At 48.3% G+C, this 24,518-nt stretch overlaps 1 protein-coding gene across 1 annotated transcript; it reads right to left on the bottom strand.

The window, feature by feature from the left end:
• Positions 1 to 832: 832 nt before the first annotated feature.
• On the bottom strand, positions 833 to 21,016 carry PRKAR1B (protein kinase cAMP-dependent type I regulatory subunit beta; the record flags this gene model as incomplete). The annotated part of the gene is made up of 5 exons (XM_082490754.1): positions 833 to 922; positions 10,231 to 10,389; positions 19,520 to 19,566; positions 20,308 to 20,369; positions 20,997 to 21,016. The coding sequence occupies 5 exons, from the start codon at positions 21,014 to 21,016 to the stop codon at positions 833 to 835; spliced, it is 378 nt and encodes a 125-aa protein (XP_082346880.1).
• Between the last annotated feature and the right edge of the window lie 3,502 nt (positions 21,017 to 24,518).

The raw sequence follows: 24,518 nt of genomic DNA, 5'->3' as shown, positions 1-24,518 counted from the left end.
CATAAACAAGAAAAGAAAACTGTTTAGATAGAAATATAAATATTTTAATTATATAGCAAATTAATCCTGTACTGATTATACAGCAAATTAATCCTGTACTGATTATATAGCAAATTAATCCTCTGCCGGTTTTGGGTTTGTTTTTTTTTTTTTAATAGCCCCAGCGGAAACCTGATGTTTCTCCTACAGCGTCAACATTTCACTGTACTGTCTAACACTGTCCTCCTCATTAGAAGCTTTTGTTCTCCTAATGGTGATTGATTGGTCAGGCATTATGGGTTTGTTGTTGTTCCTACCGAAGGCCATCAAGAACACGTCCAAATTTCGTGGCTATCGCATTAATCAAAGGGAAACAAAATCCAAGGACAAGAAGCTAAACAGATGTTTTAAGAATGTGAGACAGGAGCCGTAAAACACACAGAAGGAAAAAAAAAATCAGTCCGTTCGGATTTGTGAGCTTCGTTTGTTTAGTGCACATAAATACAGTATTCTCACAGGGAAAAGCCTCTCGCCTGTCACCTGGAAGGATGCAACTGGACTTTCCGGCAAATGCATCCCTCTGCACTGCTTTCTCCTCTATCCGTACGATCTCCACTGCAACAGCAGCTACCGAAGGGCTGCCAGCGCGTGCCCGCTCCTATATTTAAGGAAAGATTCGCCCTTCAAACAAATGTTTGGTGCATATTAAAGAATGAGAAAGAAACAAGTCCTAAAAAAGGCCCTTTACGCTTTCGGAAACGACGCAACCGGGAGACCTTCTGTGTGACCGCCATCGCTTTCGTGGTGCCATCAAAGACCAAAATTCATTCCGCCAACACGTACAACAGAGGAACTAAGAGGCAAATCCAAAGGGCAACTGACCCAGAATGGAGACCTTGCTCAGGAATTCTTCGTACATCTTCCGCTTCCTCAGCGTGCTGCCCTGTTATCGGAGGAGAGAGGAGGTAGAAGGTTACACAACGTATTCCTGTCATTTCTTCCTACAGCTGCTCTTCTCCTTCCCCCTCCCCTTCCAAATCTTAAGCGCAGCCAGTACAAACACCCTGAGGCAAATGTTTCCCCATAAAATGTCTGGGCAAGTTGTATTCCTGATAAGCAAAGACAGAAGGAATCGAATTCAACCCCGGTGTAATTTCCCCGACTGCACTGGTGTTACTGGACACCGCAGATGAACTGTGCCCATTATTTACAGGCGCTCATTTGAAAGCCAGAGCTTCGTCAATTAACCGTTTAGCTAATTCAATATATATCCTGTTACCGGTGAGGCCCTGCTAGAAGGGAATTTGCAATTACAAAGTAGGATAAAACTGAAAATGTGCCCCTCAGGGGTCCCATCCTTTTAGGTTAAAGCCTTTTTAATGCCAAGGGTGTTTACCTGCAGGCCCGGTTTGTATTCGGTACCTGTTGTGTGTATTGTTACTGCTGAGCAACCTACTCAGATGGTTATTTTAACAAGATTTAAGCGTTTTGCAGCAGACGATCCGTCAATGTATGTGCAGCACCAGCACAGTCATTCCCACTCTCGTAAGATTTTATTGCGTGATAAATTACTGAGAAAACTTCTGCTTACACAGTGTTTGATCACCACAGACAGAAACCGTAAGTAGTGTCTTGGGGGTTTTTTTTTGTTGTTGTTGTTTTGGTTTTGTTTTATTTTTTCTTTTCTGTATTAGAGGCCAAAGTGAGCCTAAATGGGAGAAACACCCCATTGCGACTGGCCCGGGTGCTCCGTGCACCCTTGGCACAGACTACCTCAAGAGAGGGCATTTTAAAGGCCCAAAAGGGTATCGGTGGGCTTTTGGCAGCGCAGCTGTAGAGACTGAGGGTGTTACAGAGCCGTCTGCCTCACCCGCGCTTCCAGCCGGCCCTTCTGCCCTGGGGCTGAAGATCCGCAGGTGCCAATCGCTACCGCCACGGGGCCTCCACGACAGCATCGCACCGACCGAGACTCCCCGGTTCCCCCCCCAACCCGAGCCGAGGGCCGGGAGCCGAGGGCCGACGAGCACGACGCGCTCACGCTTTACCGAGCAGCCCTTCCAGCACGCCTGTGCGGAGGCCGTTCAGGTACGAAAAAACACGGTGCAGTTTTACCAATACAAAAATAACGGCTTCATCCCTATCTCCTCCTGCAGGGACACAAACGACTTGAAAAGAAAACCGGGGACCAACGAGGAACTCCAGGGTGTCCCCCGCTGCTGCGCGGTTCCTTCCGCACCGCGACACGCCAGCCCGCATCGCTTCTGCCCGGGCAGGGTCCCGGCGGATGCGGAAGGCTGCCTGACGCCCGCTACCCAAATCTACACGGCAGGAACACAGCACAAAGATGATACACTCATCTTCTGAAGAAAGGGGAAATAAAGACGGGATTTACTTATAGGCCGGGCAGAAAAGACAGAAGCGGGTGTCATCTCTGCCACGGAAAATGCCACTTCTCTATTCCTCATCTCCAAGCGAGCACTGGGAAGTGCTGGAAGCAGAGGTGGAAAGTGGGGATAGACAAAGGAAAAAAGAGAAGAACCGTTTTACCCTCCACCGTGAAAGCGTTCAGAAGCGCTTCCAGTATGAAAATGGGAAAGGACAGTGGGCGCCGGAGCAGTGACATAACCAAGAATCCAACATCGACCCTCTCCCCACACGCACCACGCAGGTGGGGGCGGACCCAGAGCACCAGGAATGCTCCCACCAACACGAACAGGCTTTGGCATCAGCAGAAGGTGCTCTCCTCTGGGGCCACCCCTCGTTGCTCCTGGGGTCCCCCTGCTCCGCACCAGCCGTGGGACCGGCCAGAGCCGCCGCTCTCCGCAGGTATCTCGGGATCGGCCGCAGCATCGGCTACCGCGGGCTCCCCCTCCGCACCCCCGTCATAATTTCCAAGCCTGGTGATGACAGTTCGCCTCTCAGCGATAGCATCGGTAACCCCTGTCTGACCCCTCTGTCTGACAAACCTGGTTCTCAACCTCGGGGGCCCCCGAGAGCATCTGAAGTGCCAGAAAGAAAAAAGAAATAAAAAAAAAAACCCTAACTTCAAACGGAGGAGGCTCTGCAAACCACGCCAGATCCTGACAGCTCGCCGCGAGACAAAGGATGGAAAACTGGACACTGCGCGGTTGTGGCTCTCCTCCCTGCAATCGAGTGGGAGCGCGAACGGCAAAATTGACAGCTGTGGAAAACCAGACTGGTGGTTTAGCTCGCTGGGCTGGGGCACCCGGGGACAGATGTGGAAAATGCTTTTTAAATGACTTGCGGACACAGATGAATTTTAAGAAGCAGTAATCAGTAGCCGTAAGTGACGCCTGACCACAGCTTCGAGTATTTAGAGAGGCAGAGGGGCGCGGGAAGGCGAGAGCTGCAGACGCCCCGCAGAGCGAGAGCCCACCACCTCCCACAGCCCACCGGCTGCGATGGTGCTGCGCTAAACCCAGCCGGGGCAGCGCTACAGAACGCACCGCGAAGGCAAATGCAACAGCAAAGCTGAAGCGGAAAGGATTAATTAAATGTGCTATCATCACTTTTTTGTATTGTAATAGAATAGAAGCTCAGTGGGACTCCACTTAATGTCTCACTGGCTTAACTATCCCACGCCGTGGGGTGGTATCACAAAGGTAAGGGAGAACAAGAGCCTACGGAAGAACTGATGCTTGAGGTTTAGGAGTCCTATTTCCAGCACGGGCACTGGAACCCACAGTGAACTGATGGCTCACACCTCAACCTGCAGGATGGCTCCATCCAACCTTCCATCCCTCTGGGAGGAGACGAACAACAGCCTCCATCCCGGGCGGGACGAGCCACCCGACAGCAGAGCTTCACCCACGGGTGCTCAGGCAGGCACCGGCGCTGACTCTGCATTTTCACAGCACGTGACGCTGGATCCCAGTTGGCACAATGGGACCCCAATTTCTCTCCCAGAAAGGAGACGCGTGGCTCACCCTCACGCACACTGTTTCCACTTGAGTGTGCTTCCCCGCACAAGCTTTCACAAGCAGAGCGAGGGGAAGGGACTTTGACAGAACGCTACTTGAATATAAGCTAAAACCAACCCAGCAGTAGAAATCTTCCAACCAACTTTCCACTGGTGTTAATCATCTTTCCTCTCCACGAAACAGAGAGAGAATGTGCCTACTTCCCACCTTCCTTTACTGTTCCCCTCTCATCCCCTCCCATACACATAACGTCACCTCCGACTCCCGATGTCCTTTTACACTACTTTTCTTTGGTCTAGTCACGTTATCGAAATTGTTGAGGCCACAGGTATGAACATCATCGTAACCTCTCCCGTCACCTCTCGAGTGGTTCCTGCAGAAGGGCGAGCGGCACGTGCCCTGGGACCTGTGCTACGGCTGTTCTTGCACAATATTTTCATGGATCTTCTAGAGGCAGCAACAAATCAGACAGTAACGATATCTGCAGACGAGGAGATGCTATGAAAGCTTGCCAGGACAGGAAAATAACAAGAAAGGACCCAGAGACATTAGAAATGGGAGTAGGAAATAACAGAACGAGCTTCTGTTTGGAAAATACAGCTAAAAAATGCAAAGAAAAAAAAAATCCCAAAGCACAGATGTTTGACAAACGGAAGAAGACTGGAAAGTTGTACAGTTGAAAGAGATTTACAGACAGTAGGTGAGACCTGGTTTGCAACCTCACACCGCAACAGGAACACAGCCAAGGCTATTTCGGTCTGTATACTCAAAGACATCACCCAGGAATGAAGCCGAGAGGCTCCATCTCCACGGCTCGGATGCGATGGCGCCTGGTGTGCCACGCTCTGCCTGGGTACCTCTTCTCCAGAAAAGAGCTCCCAAACCAAACAGAGCCTGAAGAAGTGCCAAAACACTTGGGGAGAGCCGGTACAGAAGGAGCAAGACAAATTCAGCCCGTACAGGTCAGTTCAACGCTATGTCACGCTCACAGCTGGCATGCATCGTGGCAAGGGTTTCAAGAAGACACTGATAATCTTCTACAGATACATGACAGAAAGAGAGGGCAATTTAGTGCAGCATAACTTGACATAACTCAAAGTAATGGGAGAAAATTAAGAAAATCTAATTTAAGATGAATATCAAAAAAGTTTTCCCAACTTAGGAATTATTCTCTTGCAGAAAAGTTTCCCAAGGGAAGCAGTAGAAATCTTATTGCTTGAGCCAGATAAAAACAATAGTAAATGTACATGAATAATTCTGCACTGGCAGGGTTCTTGATGGCATGTTTTAAAAAGTCTTTATTAATTCTGCTTTTTCTAACCTATTAATAACTTACTTCAATAGTCTCTGCTTCTCCCTCTCCCTCCTTTCCTTTGTTCGCTTTCTCCCCGGTTCTGAGCTGTCACGCACAACCTCATCTTCTTAAAGACAGTGGTTCCCACTAACTAGGAAGACTCGTTAATATTCTAAGCTGCAGCGCTCCTCCCTGAAACAGTCCCAAGGAGAAAGGAGATCACTTGCATTTGCCAAATCCACCCAAAAAATAGCTCAAGGCCAGTTTTAGGAGCACTTAAAATGTAGCAAGCCCTGGGCTCAGCGTGAGCAGTCCCCAGGAGAGGAAGAAGGAGCGCCCCGGGGAGGATAACGGTCCTGTTGAATAGGACTGTTGCATCTCTCTTCCAACTCCCCCTCCTTCACTTTCCCCGTTTTCTTCCATTTTTTCTTCCCACTCCTCCAGTCCGGTCTCTGTCTCTCCCTCTGGTTGCCTCTTTGCCTTTTCCCTCCAGCACTCTTCACGTCTTCTTTCTTGCTGCACTTTTTTGGGCGCGCAGATGGGCTGGCTGGAGTCGATCGGGTCCTTCCTAGAAATCTCCACCTTCGGTAAGAAGCCAAACAAATGGCTACCGAAAGGCAAAGAGTGGCTCAAGTTTCAAATGAAAGAGTTACGCTGACAGAAGGTGCCGGAACGGCCTTCTGGACTGTTCCAGCCCCGTTTAATCCCTGCATAAACCTGACACTGAATGATGCTGTGGGTGCGCATTCTCACAGGAGCGCGAAAAAAAGAGTCACCGTGCATACTGGCCATGAAAACAAAATAGCCCGCAAGGTGCTGGTGCTCCATTGCGCAGACATCGGACGGATTGGAGGCTTCGGATTCACGTTGGGTTTTGGCCACCGTACACATATTACAGACACACGAAGTCCTGCTGAGCGATCGTGTCTGAGTGGGACAAGGCACTTGTTAAAGAACCTCTTCTCGGGTTCAAAGCTGCGAAAAGGTGGTAAAACAAAGCCAAAATAGCATAAATAAAATGAGGCATAACATTAGGAACTGACTAACCTTGATTTGCCATGACTTATATCCCAGTATGACAACTCACTGCTCTAGGAGCAAAATTTGCCAAATAGGCAAAGCACTGCACCCTCCGAGCCAGGTACCGCGGACCATGGGAACTAGAGGATAGTTAAATCATCCCGGATCAAGCCTTCTTCAAGAAGAAATTACAAGAAATTAATACTTCAAATTTCCTCAGTCTGGGAACTGAATTGTCTGGGGGATCAATCTGATGTTGGGATACAGACATTTGCTTCTCCGGTATTTCTGGTATTTGCTATATTTAGAATACAAATATTGTACTACCCTGGGATGTTCCCCACTCCGTGATGCTCTTGAATCCCAATTGCAAAGAAGAAAGCAGCAACATTTCAGCAGCTGAATTACATGAGAATCCTATGGCAAAAAAAATTCCTTTGCATCTCTCCCAGAAGAACGTAAGTAAATAAATATAGAATATATCCATAGATGTGTGTGTGCACACAGAGAACTTACGCATAAAAAAACCTGCAACAGAGTGAAAAGTATACAACTCAGCACAGATAATTTTATGAAATGAACGGAACACACAGATGGACAGATAATTTGTGAGTGTACTGAGAGGGGAACATGTTGAAGCGTTTTTTTGTAGGGTTTTTTTGTAATCCATATCATATGATGAATTTCATGGTATAACACTTTGTCAAGGACTGCAGTGAAAGCCAACCAATTCCCCTGCAGATCCTGACAAAAAGAACTACCCCAACATTTACAATCACCACAGCTGCTACACCAAACTTGACCGTGACCTTCAAGCACCAGGACACCTAACCTGAGACAGTGAAATGTAAAGAAATATATCTGTTTTAACCAACTTCTTTTGGGACAGGCTAAATTATAACTGGCTGACAAGTGTAACGAAAAGCCCGCAGGAACTTTTTTGCATCAGTCTTTGTCCATCCAAAAAAAAACAAACCCAAGGAAAATCCAAACTGCCAAACCTCCTGAGACGCATGTTATTCATACCATAAACCAGTCTGGATCAATGAGACGTGTAAGTGGGGAAAACGGCACTAAGCAGAAATAAAAACTAGAAATTACTAAATGCGAAGCAAAGAAGCAAACCAGAGCCTGCGAGGAGACGCGAGGCAGAGAGTCGAGCGTCTCATGACAGGATAAAATCTTTTTGGCAAGTGCGGCTCTGAAGGTATGATTTGCAAACAAATATTTACAACTTGAATAAAATTTCAACAGGACTGAGAGGAGGTGAGGCTGGCCATGGCCAGGAAGGAACGCAGACACAGCAAAAAACTATCTCAGGTTATGGGGGGGCTTTATCTGACTGCAGAAAAAAAACCCACATATTTGGGAGAAAAAGGTCATTGATCCCTGGACAAAAGTATTTGCAAAGAGAAAATAGAAAAGCAAAAAATGCTCCCTCCATTTTAAAATCACCTTAAATTATATATTTCAAAAGATACCCTAAGCATCACCACTTCTTATTTAAAGGCAGAAGCATTTCCACATCCAAAATATCCAGCAGCTTTCTAAAAACATAAGGTTAGAGGCTAAATGGCAGGAAACCGTGATTCTGGGACTGGAAAGGCAGCTGCTGCTGCGTGGTGGCAGGGAGCACGGCGAGCCCAGCCGCGGAACGGCGGCGTCAGCTTCAAGTGGGAATTGCAGCCGCTGAAACGTGATGTAATTAATTCTCGGGCTTGAGGAAAGGCGCGGGGAGGCACCGTAACCTGCCCGCACGCCAAGGCACAGAGACAGCTCTCTCATTTCACCTACAGCAAAGAAATTATCCACGCTGCACCTACAATTAAACGAAAAGACGAGAGAATTCATGTAGTCTGGACGGGTAAATTGCACTCACCATGGACAGCACTTAAAATTGGGCATTTTCTATACCTGCAGCAACTAATTCACCGTGCTGCCTGAAATATTTCCCATCTAAGTATGGGGAATACTACAATTACACTGTCTGGGTATCTAATGTAATGCCAACAGACCACCAATTTTTAATAGCCCCAACTGTAAAAAAAAAAACAAAAACACACAAAAAGAGAGAGAGAGATAGAAAACACCTCCGTGTTAAGGTAAAGGTCTCATCAGCTGCAGAAGCTGAGCTGGGAAAGGTACAGCGGTCGCTGGTTCAGAGAATATGTAAATTAATTTGAAACCCACTTGCACTACACTAGACTCAAACGGAAGGATATCTGTAACAGTCAGGTTGTGTGCACGGCTAAAGCCAGCGTTAGGAACAGCCTTTTCCACCTGGGACTTTAACCCCTTTTAGTAAAATCCCGTCCCTGCATCAAATATTCATCTTCTGAAGGCTGCGATCAGATGGTAGCGGACACATGGCCAAACCTGAAAGCTCCCAGGGCTGGACGATGTTAGGTACCGCTGTTGTCGTCAACGCAAAAACCGAAATTACCTCCAGGCTACGCGGCCTGTGAATCTGTCCCTTCCCTTCTTTAGCAGCGAGGCAGCTGTAGAAAGCTATGCTTAAAAAGCCAAGGAACGTGTGGCTTGTCCTGACATTGATTTCCCTCCTATATTCCTTCTCTTTCCTACCTTGGATTCTTCCCTGCGGCGCGCAGGTTCATCGCGCAGGTTCATCGCGCCGGTTAACCCAGACCCCCCTCCGTTGCATGCGTGTAGGGCGTGGGACAAACAAGTTGAGTGCACCTCTTAAATCTGTCAGCGAATTCTCCCGCTCTGTGTTTTAGAAATACATTGCGGAAAGTCTCGGTTACTACTGCCCACTTCCCCGCACTGGGAAGCGCTCAAAAACTCTTCATCCTGCTTATCCGTAAGAGAGAAGACAGTACGCTTCCCAGCATCACTCCTCTATTTTGTCTTGGAGCAATCAGGCCGTATATTTGGGGATAGAGTGTGTTCCCATCAGATGTACTCCTCTCGGTGTCAGTGTGATGTTCGTTTGTGTGACACAGAACTCAGCGTGAAAACCAGCAACGTTTCATACAGACATCCAAATCGTCACACGCTACAAAGAAAGATCACTCTGACACTCCGTTGCTTAAGAACTAATCATTTCAGTGTAAAATCTACTCAATTCTTCTGCTAATTTGTGTTATCCATGACATCGCCTGGAAATACAGGCGATCTCAAAATGCCCACTCTGTTGCGCTGAGAGCAGAGTGTCATTTCCTTCGGATCAGAATGAAACAATGCAGCTTTTAGAGACGAGCCCTGGTGAGAAAGAAGCTTTAAACAGAGTCATCTGTCTGTTAATTATCAAAAAGAAAGGAATATTTTATGGAGAAGGAAAAGATATGCACACGGACATCGGAAACAAACTCATAAAAAAAAAACAGTTATGACATGGCTGAAGTTAATTGTCTGCCAAAGTTTCCGTTCCAAACTCACCACTCGCGAAGCGGCAGCAAACCCCTACGTACCCACAAGGTCCGTTCGGCTCTGCTGCCGAGACGGGGCCGTTGGAAAGGGGCAACAACTCGTTAGCCGGGGCTCCGCCGCTACCACGCCAGCGGCTCTCCGCTGACGAGCGGGTGGAGGGCAGAGTCCAGCACAGGTCTGGGGTTTTTTTACGGAGGTGGATCTGCCCCGTACCGCCTGCCTCCAAGGGTATAATGCGCGGTCAGACGGGTTTCAGAGGCAACAGGTAGTGCCGAAAGACATTCGGAGATTCACGACGAGGAGGGGCTCTGCAGCGCCCCGGTGGGTAGGGGCGGCCTCCTGAGGCTTTCATTCCTGTGTAATAGTTACGAATAACGTGATTCAGTTGCGTTTCTGACTCGGCATCTTTCTGCTGCATCTTCTCCCCTTTTCCCTCACTTCACCTAATTAAGCCACTCGACGTTATCGCCACGTCCTCTCTCTTTTGTGTAGAAACACCGACCGCGCGGCCTTCTCTCGTCAGCGTAGGCTGAACACAGCGCAGAAGCACTACAACAGGAAGGACAATTACCGGCTCCATTAACAAGCCCTTCTCTCTAAACTTACCATTAAAATGCGTCTGTAGCTGTCTCTGTCGATGCCCCAGAGCTTGAGGTCTGTCTTGGCCTTGACGGTGGCGGCCCGGGGTGTTCCGTAGATCAACGCCAGCTCCCCGAAGCTGCCGCCTTCCCCGATGCCGGTGACCCACTCCCCGTTGACATAAACCTGCCACAGCACAAGACAAAAGGAGAAGCATAACCAGTTTGGGGACTCGGTTGGAGTTTTCCTCCTACCGCCAGTTACCTAAAAAGCAATTAGTAATTTCCTTCCCACTCGTCAATGCCGGGGACACAGAAGGGAGCGCAGAGCCTACCAGTTCCCGCGGGCGGTCCCCAGCGCGGGTGACAACCCGCTCTGCCGACAGCATTGCAAGCCGTCTTGCTTCGCTACAATGACTGTATTCACTCTCTGGGCTTTCAGCTCCTGTGGTGAAGCGGCACCGTGGTTTCCCTCTCGTGCTCAAGGCTCAGACAGTCAACACGCACAATGGTCACAACTTTGGCTTTTTATTAAAACTGTCAAACTTGAAAGGAAGGAGATTTGTTGATATGCGCAGTGAGGTTTGCTGAAAAGCACCACGGCCATGAAATGAAAAACAGTCAAAACAGGGAAACACCTCTTGAAAAGGAAGATTTTTTCCCTCCCTAAGTCTAGTGCCTCCAACAACCATTTAAATACAGCTACAGAGATCCACTTCTCCCTTAGAGAAGACTATCAAGTGCTTTGGATTTGAGAAGCCACACGCAGAACTATCCTTCATCTGTAACATCAGCTCTACAGAAGCAGTGTCTGACCCGCACGGTACTTAGCTATGGTTTTCCATACTCGAAAGACAGTATGGATCAATAGCACTCACTACCACAGCGTTTTTCCTGGACACCATCTAACTTGAGAAGAATTCCTGCCCGTGAGCGCGACGTGAAGCCTGCGCTGGAGAAAGGGGTCTCTCCGCGGGGCGGCACCTCCTCGCTCGGCGGGGACAGCCCCGCTCCCGACACGCGGCGCTGTGTTCGGGGACTCCTGGGGGTTGTGAATTCTGCAGCTCGCTGCTATAATCCTGCACAATAAACCCTTTTCAGCCTGTTCTCGTGTCTGCGAGCTTAGAGGGAAGGGAAGGGAAGGGAAGGGAAGGGAAGGGAAGGGAAGGGAAGGGAAGGGAAGGGAAGGGAAGGGAAGGGAAGGGAAGGGAAGGGAAGGGAAGGGAAGGGAAGGGAAGGGAAGGGAAGGGAAGGGAAGGGAAGGGAAGGGAAGGGAAGGGAAGGGAAGGGAAGGGAAGGGAAGGGAAGGGAAGGGAAGGGAAGGGAAGGGAAGGGAAGGGAAGGGAAGGGAAGGGAAGGGAAGGGAAGGGAAGGGAAGGGAAGGGAAGGGAAGGGAAGGGAAGGGAAGGGAAGGGAAGGGAAGGGAAGGGAAGGGAAGGGAAGGGAAGGGAAGGGAAGGGAAGGGAAGGGAAGGGAAGGGAAGGGAAGGGAAGGGAAGGGAAGGGAAGGGAAGGGAAGGGAAGGGAAGGGAAGGGAAGGGAAGGGAAGGGAAGGGAAGGGAAGGGAAGGGAAGGGAAGGGAAGGGAAGGGAAGGGAAGGGAAGGGAAGGGCTGTGTGCGTTTACCCGCTCTGCTACAGAGCAGCACCACCAGAAACCAAGCAGAACGCGCTCTATTTGTTTGGAAGCGCTGTGAAGAGCAATGCTATGAAGAGAACAGGCAGGGATTCTCAGCTTAAGCAGGAATCTACGGCAAAGGAAAAGACCATAACCTATTACCAATTACTGAGTAACAGAAAAACAGTTTTTGAAGAATATATGAATTCGAGCTGTGTTCCAGCTGGGCAGGAGAGAAGACAGTGACCCAAGTAAATGAACTGGGGGCAGAAGTCAACAAACTGTCAGTAGTGATTTTACTTCTATCGTCATTTTATGATGAAAAGACATATTGCAAACTACAGCTGGAATCAATGCCAATTTATCTTCCTGATATTCAACTAAGATCTGATCCAGCTCCTCCTGAGGCCAGTGGAGGGCTGGTTCTGTGGGAGACGGATACGGCCACGGAGCCCTTCAGCTGGTGGAAAGACCTCGTGGGTACCAGCTGAAAAGGAGCAGCACCAGCATCACTGCAGAGCGCCCGGCAGTGTCGGGGCTCTGGGTGTCCCCGGAGCATCTGAGGATCAAGGGGCTGAAACAAAGGGTAAAAATAATGCCAAAGAGGCAGGTGGTAGCAGACTGCCAAGAAAGAGCTCAAACCACAAAAGCCACAGCTTCACTGCGCCGCCACGACAGGATGCACCTCACAAAGGAGAATATCACACAAGAGAATAACACTGCCGCTCAAACTTTTACACTCACCGCAGAAAGAAAATCTCACAGAACATTGAATCTACTTTTGACTCTCCTTATGATGAAAAAAAAAAAGAAAGCAAAAAAAAAAGGGTTTTAAAAAAGCCAGGCAAAGCCAAGCACTCTCCTGGTGAAAGAAGCTGGGAATACTGTGGCTCCTGGTTCTTTTTTTATGAGACAAGCAGGAGAAATGGATGAATAAAATTAGGATTCGGAAAGCCTTGTAGCATAATAAGAACGCGTGAAAATTTTTAAACTCAATTAAATCATTGCAAAATTGTCCATATGCGTATTCGAATGCAGGGATCCCCCCTTCCGCGGGGATTTGGCCACAGGGACCCAGGGTTTGCTACAGCATAGTAATCCATCTCCTCAGTAAAAACTCTCTGGGACCATGGGAAAAACCTAATCATTCCAATGAGGTTTGGACCACATCCTGAATGTCAACTGACATTGTATCCTCGACTCCTTTTCAGCACACCAAAAATCCAGGTGGTTCTATAAGCTCCGTTGCTGAAAAGCACAAGTTTTGTTATTGCGGAAGGGTCCGAATTCAGACCCTTAAGTGGGAAATAAACTCATTCCAACACACACTTTTTTAAGCAGTACTATGACAGTTTTTGTTAAAGCCGTGTGACATGAGTGCAGCCCAGAGAGGGGAATTCCGCTGGTAAAGCTCAAGGTAGAGCAAGTGAAGGACGGACATTTACTGTTGCACAGTTGTTATAAAGAGAGGCTACTACTAAACTGCTCTAAGACGTCTTTAATTTTCCTGTCTTACTTGACAAGACCCCCAAAAACATGTTCGACATCTTGCCTGGAAACAGCTCATGCCAAAGGCCATTCCTCCACCCTGAGGGTGTCAAGTTTAAAGTACTCTGAGGTGGAACCAAATCACCAATCTGACCATCTTTGGGCCCAGCATCCACACACCCCCCAATAAAAATGCCATTTCCAATATCAATCTCCAAAAGAGAAAACAGCTTGAGAATAACTGTTGTTTTCCAGGAAGAAAAGCACTGCACTTCATTCTCTGAAAGGGCTGAGTCAATCATCGACTTTTGTCTTCGGGATGAAGTTAAGGTGCCACGATGGCACATTGCAAAGCCATTCTGCCCTTTAACAGAGCGTTCAGCTCCACTATGAATCCCTTTAAAATAGATTTAAAAAAAAAAAAAGAAGTAGAAAGGAAAGTAGCTCTGTTTGTAAGGTGTGGGAAGTAAAACTATTTTAGGCTCAGAACAGCTGATGAAAGCCAATGTTATATGGCAGCAGCGCAGATGTTCTCCTTCTTTATCCTAAAAAACGCTGGGCTGAGGTTTTGGCTCAGGCAGTTTTAGGCATTTGTGAACTCTCACCAAAGTGGCAAGTACGAGAGCGAATCATTCCTAATTGTTACTGGACCTGCTAATCGCAGCTCCGTAATAGCGGGAACCTTCTCCTTTCGTGCAGCTGAAGAGGAACGTAGAACTGCAGATGCCCAAATATGACCAAGCCATCAGGACCACCTACTTTGCACAGACCAAAAGTACTTTAGCTTTCTATTGTTCTCCATCATGCAGTACGAGCACTGCCATTTTTGCGGGCTTGAAAATCACGAAACTTGGTTCATTTCGTTATTTTTTTAGGAGACAAATGGAAAAAATCTCCTGCGAACATCAGCAGTTCCTCTCCTCGTGGGCTGCGATATACATAGGCGCTAACCGCGAGAGAACAGGCAACGAGTCGCACAATGCTCCGAGCAAGGGGAACGCATCTCGGCCTCGCTCATCTTCCTCCTGTCTAGAGAAGCAGAAAGTAACCCTACCACGAGCACGGAAAGAGACATCCTACTCTGCAGGCAGGATACGAACATCTATCAGCTTTCCCAGAGGGAATTTACCTTTACTCTGATTTTGTATTGCTGATTTCAAGTTAAGTTTCAGCACTTTTTTTCGCTGCCGCTTTGTGATCTATGCGGACAATCTAATTCATTCCAGACATTGCAACTTTTAGATCTTAAATCCCCTCCCTCAGATCTGTTTGTAATAATTTGTGCTTTGTGTCTTGTCAAGCCTCAATATTTGTTACCCAAAAATGAAGATGAGGTTTATTTATTCTCGGAAAAACAAGCAAGCCTTAGACATGAAGGGTATTTATATGTGGGTAGTTCTCTCAAACAAAGCCAGTGCTTTATTTGTAGTACGAATTTGCTTTTCTTAAATATAAATATACGAACTTGGAGACTGCCTCGAGAATCCGTAAAAATTCAATCTGAAAAACTCCAAACTTTAAAACGTTCTGTTTCAAATTTCAAAAAGCATCCTTCTGAAATTAGAAAGATCGTTAATGATGGAAAAGTTCAAACCAAAAGCGATCTATGGAATCTAACCATAAAATATAACTAGTTTTAAAATCCAACAGTATTCTCACATAAAGCACCATGTAATTTTCATCCTTGTATATACAAATGAGTTCATAGATACGAGTACGGGCTTCAAGAAGACTTGGCCTGCAATCAAAAGATAATCTTATCTATTGTCCACAACAGTCATGTGTAGCTCAACATATAGATTTATACAGTAAACACAGAACCTATTTAAGAAAAGATAGTGGAAATTTGTCATTTTGATTTTCACCATACTATAGTTTGGCTGCTGTTGTTTTACAAGAAGAAAACCTGAGAATGACTGTAGAGAAAGTTGCTGTGACATTAAATAGAATAGGATGTTGCTGAGGCTAAAAAAAAAATACATCTGTTTTAAAAGGGTAGTCGACGGTGCTTTTTAAAGTAAAAAATGTGAGGCTGTAAGATTAAAAAAATAAACAGGAAGTCATTTTTTATATTTAGAAATATGGATTAGAGATTTTTGCAAGACACATACTTTAGCAGGTACTTTCAACATCTTTACTGGAAACTATAATTTAAGCTCTGCCAGCTGCTTCTTGGCATCCGTTCGCATTTGCCTGAGCAGAAAAGCTTCCGGCAGACGACTGACCCGTGAGGCTTCAAACCTCATGCCATCCTCTACCCAGCGTAAACTTCATCCATCTGCAGCGCCGGGTCACGAGTTAACAACCCCCCTCAGCCCCGGAGCGCTACGGGGGAAGACCGCGACCGAGAACGCCCTAAGGTCCTTTCCCACCCAACGCCAGCGTTGGTCCAAGCACGCCTGCTTTGTAGTGTACAGTGCAGGGGAGGAAAACCCGGGGTCTCCGAGACCAACCTCTTCCCGATCGCTAAAAGCCTTTATTTTCCATGTGAAGCCTTGGGCCCCTCTCCCTTGGCCCACCGCAGCCCGTGCTGAGCGCGCCGGCCAGCGGAAGGGCACTGAGTCCTCTCTGGCTGTCCGTGGTAATGCCGAGAAGGCAACAGACAGACACCTTCTTCCAGGCTAACAAGGCTTCTTTATGCCCTAGGAAAGTGTAAGCCTTGAGGACAAAGCGTTGTTCCATCTAAAAATGTTTTATTGTAGTTCTAATACGACTCAGATTATTTTTAAGGGAAAATATTAGAATGCTCTTACTTACTCTTTGGGGTCCCTATGCCAAAACTCTAACAGTAAACTACTTTTAAACGTTGCGGGTTTATTAACTCAAAACACCACACACTGATTTTGTTATTCTGGCTTTGGCGGTGGTTGCTGTTTGCTTCTGGTTGCTTGGTCGATAGATTATTTTATCTTCCAGTTTTGCCACGGCTTTCTTCCAGGGGATGGGAATTTTGTGACGGCAATTGTAACCTCCTTTGGGTGCGTACGGAAAACCCGGGTGCTCGTCAGTCATGATGTCCTCGGAGTAAACTGCTCGTTGAACGCAGCAGCCCTGGAATACCGGCGGCTCCTGCGCCGAGCAGGGGAGGAGGGCGGCAGCCAGCCTGGCCGGGGTGGGAACCCGCCATGCGTACGCCAACACCAGCTGAGCTCGGCAGAAAACGGCTTCGGGCTTTAAGTCTCGGGGTCAACCGTCTACTCTCCAAGTCGCTTTTTTTCTTGGAGAAGGGTGGAAGCGTGCCAAAAAACGTAGCTGGCAAGGCTTAAATGAACGGCAGCTCGCGTACGAGCAGTCTGGAGTTTCCTCAGACAACGCGGGGTTTAGCGCCGCTGCCCCGAAAAAGAGGAAGAACGCCTTTGTGGGGAGCAGTGCAGCCGGCGCGACAGCGCGTGGCCGTGGGGTCTGGGAGCTGCCGCCGGCGTGTGGCGGAGCAAGTGACCCTGCTCTGACTGCGCCGGCGCGGGCTCTGCTCGGGGGGACGGGACCACCTCCCTGCGGCTCCCCAGCGAAGGCGCTCCCCGTAGGCAACTCCTGCACCCACCAGGGTGGAGCTGCACCTCGCTCCTGGCCGAGCGAACGTCTCTCCTGCTTTCCCCAGCAGCCTGCAAAGGAATTCAGCGTGCGTTGCGGCTGAAGACGCAGGGACGGCGTAGGAAGGAGAGAGCACCAGCTGAGATGGGGAGAGCCGGGGTGCGGGGCAGCGGGGCGCGGGAAGGGGGTGCTGCGGGGGCACCGGGTCATGGAAGAGCTTTGCAAGACTTAGAGGGGTCGGGAGCTTTGGCTGCGCCTGGAATAACCTCAGTCCAAACGACATCTCCGAATACTTGTTAGGATGCGTTTGTCTCACAGCTCCTGTCCGAAAACTGTCCGTACTTGTGCCTGAGAAGTGTCAGGACGGTGTTATTGTGGATCTGCCCATTTTGACCCGTCCTAGCGGACAGAGGCTGCTTTTGGCCTTTCGGGGAGCAGGCACTGAGAATGTTTGCCGAGGTGAAGCTGTGATCTACTCAAAGAAACCGTTATTTCATTCATCGCATAGAAACTCTGCTGTTGCCACTCTCACAGCCAAGGCAGGGAAAATGTATATCCTATATCATACCCAAGTGACTGGAGGACTGCAAACTACTCGGAATGCACAGAAAAGTTCTGCCTTCAACTCTAACAGCGTAAAACAAAGCTGTACACTACTGTCCTCCTTGTTTAGCAAAACGGTGAGTCCCACTGAAGGCAACAGAATTGCTCAGGTGCTTCGAGGCCCACCGGCGCGTGTGCAGCTTGTCAAATCTGGGCTCTGGGGGAAAATTTGCAAAACCACCTATAGAGCTTAAGAGCCCACGTGTAACGGCACGGCGGTGGCACTCGGCCCTTTAGTCACTGTGGTAGTTTTTCAGATTTTACCCCAAATCCTATCTCAGAAACCTCAAAAGCCCTTGAAACGTTCTAAGGAATGTAAGATTATTCTGCATAAGACTTTCATGAACTCAAGAAACCAGCAATGAAAAACGATCCAGACACTTGTCTCTTCTTGGGCTATTTGTGGTCAAGATGAAAGAATTTCAGCTTTCCATAAAAGCCCGAGGAGAAGCTCGGATGGAGCAGCAATGCGACGCAGTGATGTGTTTCTGAGTGGGTGCCGGGCTGCACCTGGGAAGGGAACTAAGATGCCATCTCACCCGACAGAGAACACAGCAATGGGGCTCCGAACAAGTCCTTCTCGTCGTCTGCAGAGCCACGGCCAACTGGGCACCCACCAGTTACAGAAAATCCACAAACCACTTCTTCCTTTTCACGAGTACCTGTGCCCTTATTTTCCCCGTTTTGTCTCTGCTTTGTACGGGCGCTATGCGCATACGGAAGATTATCTTTTTTGCAATTAATTGCAAGGGTTTGGCAGGCTCCTTTCTGCTGTCATTCGGTCCCCCACAATCCCTGAGCCAAAGGCTGAAGAAGGCTTTCCTAAAGGTCTTGAGTGAGGACAAATTATTTTTCAAGAGGATTCATCAGGAACTTCAATACAGGCATTTGCCTACGTTTGCGGGTCTGACTCAAAGCCAGTGAACTCATTAAGCTCGGTATCGGGCTCTAACCAATTATTTTAAAACTAAATTTTAGCACTGCTCTATAAATATTGCTCTTTTCTTTTCTGGCGCTGTGGATGTGGCAATGTTTGCTGTTGAGAGGTATGTCTGATAGGAACAGTGAGTCAGGCGGATTTCCTGAGGAGCAGCTCCCAGAGGCAGAGGCAGCATGTGAGGTTTCTCAGTTCCCAACAATACCAATTAGACGGTCTCCTGACACAAACAGGCTGCTAAAAAAAATAACTTTCCCTAAAATAACTGTATGCCTCCTGCCCGGATTTAAAATAAATCACTTTCTTCTTTAAACCTGCCAAACAAAACTCATCTGGGCATCCGAAGAGCATCGCTGCTAATGAGCGAGCCTGTCCTATCCGGCAGCTGCGGATGCGCCAGGTGGGTGCAGAAAATTCACTCACATGAGGACTTGTAGCAAAACTGCAAAAAGGTGAGTTTCACATGGGATAAAAATGATAAGAGGTGAACAGATTCTGACTTGGAAGGCAGGTTCAGAAAGACGCTTCTTTTCAAAGACTGGCTGATGAAACCACCGCGTACTCCCGTAAACATTTTGTGGTCTAACAGATCACTTTACACTTATAATAAGCCTTGCTTTATTAATATGCTGCATTGTTCGTATATTTGGACCTAATTTTAAAAGCAAATTAAGGTTTCTAAGATGAAACTCGCTGCCTCAGGCTGTATCTCAATTTGGGGGAAAAAGAAAAACCAACCAAAACCCAACACATGAGCTAAGCTAACTCATTAAAGAAAATATTTTCCTTCTGGTTGATCCGAACCCTCGGGTGCATTCCAGCACGGTGGCCTGCTCTGCCAGAGACTGCGCACCTCCAGCTGCGGTTACCCTTCTGAAGGTAATGTCATTCCCTCGGGTTTGACACCCTCTTTTCCTGCTCGGAATGGACAAATAAGCCAGGACGTAAAACACGCCGATTATAAAATTATGTACAAACGACTGAACACAACAAAAGCAAAGTAACGAGCCCAGTCCCGGGAAATCTATTTCAAGAAGAAAGGAGACAGACCCGCAGCACACGGCTGGGGCGAGCGGTGGGCCAGAGCACACGGATTTATTGCGCAGCTTCAGAACAAATCCTAGCCGGGAAGGCTGTACTTACATCCACCTCGCCTTGGTCAATCACATAGAAGTTGTCTCCTTCATCACCTGGAAGCAAAACACAAAAGGGGATTGTTTCCTGAAGGTCTGATAAACTACTCAATAACTTCCTGTCCCCGTGTTTAATCCCGTACATATTTGCACAGGTTTCTGCTCCAGATTACCTACACAGAGATTCATTTTCTGCAATGCCCTCGCCTATTTGCCTTCATAAATCACAATACGGCTACGATTTCTTCCGATTAATATCTTCCAATTGCATTAATTTATCTCTTTTGATTGATTCAACACTTCGTGCAGTGTAAACACACAAGAGGCTTTAATACAGCCCGAGGGCGCTGAAGTCCCCCGCACCGCGCTGCAGGCACGCAGGTAAGTTGCCAAGTGCGACAACGACGATACAGCACAATGAGGTGTTGAATATTCCCAACAACCATAAAAATATTTTCCAGCTCTCATTACCCTCAGCCAGCCTGTGCCACCCTTGTGCGTTCGGAGCTGTGCTTCACTTTCTGACTGTCTTCAGGTAAGGAACGAACATTTTAATTTGAAGTGCTATTTACATTTAAGTGTTGCCCTGGGGACCTGCCAGCGCGGCTTTGTAGGAGATCTCCGCACACGTAGCAAAAGATCTGCATCCGTGAACTTACGATGGAGCTGCACGCTTAGAGGCTTTTCGAATACGGTTATTCTTCCCGTTAAGCAAAGAGGGTGAAATCTCAGACAGAGAGAGGTGAATTGTACAATCTTAGCGAAGATCCAAGGGAAAGAAACGAGGGGAGGAATTACCCTGCTGTATGACTGTTTCTCCTGCGATGTGTGTGACGGGGAACATGGCATCGAATATGTCACTGGAAAAGAAAAGAAACGTTTGTTAGTGAATCGGAGCTATTTCTTATCTAGCCGGTGGACCTACCTGCATTGTTTCATTTAGCCTTCATTAGCAGATTTCGCAGAAAAAGAAAAGGAAAATGTTAGTTGTGACTGGAAAGTCAGCCCCTGCTTGGCAAGCGATCAACGTAACGAGTTTGGCACAAGCTGTGGTTTAAAACTAAGCGAGCCCGTGACTCAGTGCGTGCTATTTTGAAAGAACTCCTGAATTATATGCATAGAGGCCACTTCTTATAGCACGGCACAGAGCGGCCAGCGTGGGTATTCTACTGTCTATGCAGAGAGACTTCAGGGTACGGGTCACAGCAGTAGTTGCTCGATGCCTGAACGGGAGCTCTCCTCTGCCGAACCTCTGGCCTCGCGTTTACAAGCAAAACCTGTTCCGCAATCCGGAGCACATTTGGAAAGGTAGATGGCTCTAAATTAATGTAGCGTAAGAGCTGGCAAGAGATCGCACTCACACGCAGAAGAGGCCAAACTCTGAAAACCGGAGCGAGTTACTCGTGAGAAGGGAATCTGACCAGTGCCGCAGCCACGCCGAAGCTGCAGAAGAGCCTCCTGCTCGTTAATCACCGCCGAACACACACCTTACCGTGGTCTCCGGCATACTGTCACATATCCTTAAAAGGCCAGGCAGAGCAGGGAGGACGGGAATGCACCCTGCACCAACACCGTGGGCAACTTGCCCAAAGCCAGTCCTTTGTTTATGGAGGGAGACAGCAGGCTCCGTGGAGCCAGGGCTTCCTTTCCCCTCATCGCGTTTTGGGGAACTTATTTTCAGCAGCGTGAACCGCACCGAGACGGGCGCTCCCCACCTCTCTTCCCCTTCCTATGCATCAGCCTCAAGGGCTAAAGGAAATAGCTCCCCGACACAAACAAAAGGCAGCACGGAGGAATTGTTAGCCAGGCTCTTCCCTGCTCTGCTCTGGGAACGGTCCGCCCAGGGACCACCGACGACAGCGGCGAGGGGAAACGCTGCAGCCTGGAACGGAGCAAAGCCCTCGCAATCGCAACGGAGCGCGAACGGTGAAGAAACCTAACATTTGCATCAAAATACCCAGAAGATCAGCAAACCAACCCATGCCACATTTCAATGCCTTATATGGGAAATGCATATTGTAAAATCCCAATATTAGCTTATTTCCTGTTCAACTGTTCCAGAATTTATTCAGGCTCAGTTCTACGAAACGTTTCACTCCTAAGTTCAGATTGGTCGTGTCTGTCCTCCTCAGCAGCCAGAATGATTTTTGCTCAGTACCGCAGCTCTGCGTCAGCACCGCTTGTGGGAGAACTGGCAGATTCCAAACCAGGCACCTCCCGCTGCTCCGCAGTACCTGCACGGGATGCTTAGCCCACGGTCTCTAATAAAATGATGTATTTTACCCTCGTTGTTTCATCAGGCCCACCCTGTGCTACTCCTCCTCCCAGTCAGGAAATATCTGCCCCACGTGTAGAACGCCTGCTCAGAGGCTCCACGGAGAAAGCTCCTTCTCACCTCTTTCTGAGCGCCAATGCGAAGACCTATAATATGGACTGTATTCTTACACCCACTAAACTTATCTTTAGTGATCTTAAATCTTTAGTGACCTTAAACGGGTTCAGCATTTCACCAGTTCAAGGGACTTCTGTGCTGGCCGAGAGCGTCGCGGCGGCGCAGGCGGTGGCGCCGGTCCCTGTGCCACCCCCCGGTGCCCTCCACCTAACGAGGTGGGAGCTGCGGGTCAGATGGGACGGGGGAACTACCCCAACGGTAGGAGCCAAACTGGAACCGCCGCCGAGGGACCTTACGTCGATGTGGTGAGTCAAGCTGCTCTTCAGGAGCTCTGGGACCTGGAAATCCAGTGCGGCAGAGGCCGTTTGCCGCCCCGTGGCTTCCCCTTGGCCGTGCGCGGCACCTCACCGAGCTCCAGCACGGCCCCGCAGCCCACGGACCGCAGGGACAGGCACTGCCGAGCGGGCAAGAAAGCCTTCAGCGCGATACATCCCAAAACAGGCACAAACAACACTCTGAATATCAATAACCAAACCAGAATGTGACTGTCGGAACAAACTCGGAAACCTTTTTTTTTAAATAGAAATACGGAGGAAGTAACTACCCACAGTTTCACCCTTTCATCTCTGTTTTAAGGCTGCATTTTATTTGTAACTTAACAATTGACTGTACAAACAGGGCCCGATAAATTATGTATAGCACTGCACCCTTCTCCAAAATGTTCCACATTTCATTTCTATAACACCTTTTAGTTTTATAATAAAAAAAAAAAACTTCTTTAAAACTCACAGAGTAAAACCTTCAGCTGACGGTGTAATGACCCATGTAATGAACGCCGTAATGCCCATCAGCAGCAACAGCGGTTTTGCACTAATATTCCGCAAAGTGCAGCAGGATATTAGTGTAAATATTCTAGCACCCCATACATGATGTGTTTCAGCCAAGTCTTAATCTTATTAGACCTAGACCTGGATTTTTAAGGAGACCTTTGAAGGACATGTCACCAAACAGTAGTCTAAAAGACATAAACACACAGACAGGCAAGGGACCCAAAGTCATGGTGGTTTACATCTCCAAAGTGAAACACGGGCGTAGGTAAGTCACCAATAATATCATGACCGTGAGTGGAGACACATCGTCGCGTTTCGTTTCTACCAGGGAGCTATTGTTGGTAAGTGATACGGTCAGGCCAGGATCTCTCACAGTGCTTAATGAGTCGGAGTGTTTCTGCTTCTGGATGCTCAGTTTGCGATTCGTTGAATGGACCCGGATCTCAGGTGAGGTGGATCAGCAGGCAGCCTCAACGTTTCTTAACCTACAAATCTGGTGGCCAAAAACTGGGGCATTCAGAATACCACAGAAGAAAACCACCCTTCTGGAAATTATCATCGCCTAAAGTACCAAACGCTTACGGTCCCTGTGGAAATCCACCTTCTGACGGAATTCAGACTAAGTGCAGAATCTGCTTTGAAAATTTTCTTACTGCCTTTCCGCAATGTCTGAAATAAAAACGTCCCAAGGATCAACGTGCCAAAATACTTCGAAAATTTGAAAACTTTGTTCCTGACCTAAGCCCAAATCTGACACTACAATCAGCAGACATATTTCCACCTCCCCAATAAACGGCCTCTGCTCCACACGCCGTGTCAGCCATGTCCTGGGCTCGTACTATGGAGAGAAAACAAGTAAATCTTTAAATACCGAATGAGTTAAGAAGTGGCACTTGCTAAAGGCATAAATAATATGGCCAGGGCCAACAATACGGCCTGCTGGGCTTTTTTCCTGTACCATGCACTTGGTTTTAAGTCATTCAAAATCACCCTCTGACCATTACAGTAAAAATAACCCCTTACAAATACAGTGCTGCAACTGTCCCAGCACCAAGCAACGGTGCAGCCACGCTCTACGCCTCTGCAAAACTACGTCGTAGTATTCCTTGGGTTTGAAGGTTTCGTTAAGTAATTAGGGCCAGACACACACATACGGATTCCTAACAACCAACAGTTTTTTTCAAGCACAAGCAGCTTTTATTCCCGCGTAAACAGAGCGCCAGAAAATCAGGAGTTAAGTCTTCACCCAGTGCCGACCCACCATGATTTCATCTTCTGTCCGAGCTGCCGCAGCAGGAACACAGCAGCCTCTGTCCCCTGCCCCCGCGCCGGCCACCCAACGGCGGGCACCGACCCCGCTGGCACTGCCGGCGCTCAGCTGATAGGGCAAAGGGGGGGATTTTCCAGAATTTTTCTAATTCTGCCGTAAACGAGAACTGGTCAGAGGGATTTCCTTACTTTGTTGAGAACGTACCGTTTGCCCTGTTTCCGGATGAGTTATTCGGGTGATGGAATGGGAAAACAGAGCCCCAGTTCTGGTATTTCGGCTGTTGTTCAATGGGACTGCGACCAGGAGAGCTGCGCGGCACCCGGCACATCCCGGGCTCAGCACAGCTCTCGGAGGGCTCCTCCTCGCTCTCTCCAGCGCCAAAGCTTTTGCCGGGCTTTGCAGTTTTTTCGCCGCTTCCAGAGGATCTGCATCTGGTTACTCGTGGCACCTGGAGTCAAGCCTTCGTTCCAACCGGAAGGTATCAAGGGCGATTTTTGGCTTGGAAGTGTTGCTGCAG

This window comes from Vanellus vanellus, assembly GCF_965231255.1.
Source record: "Vanellus vanellus genome assembly, chromosome: 14".
Taxonomy (NCBI): Eukaryota; Metazoa; Chordata; class Aves; order Charadriiformes; family Charadriidae; genus Vanellus; species Vanellus vanellus.
Note: the sequence above shows the minus strand (reverse complement) of the source record. Positions and strands in the feature narration are given on the sequence as shown.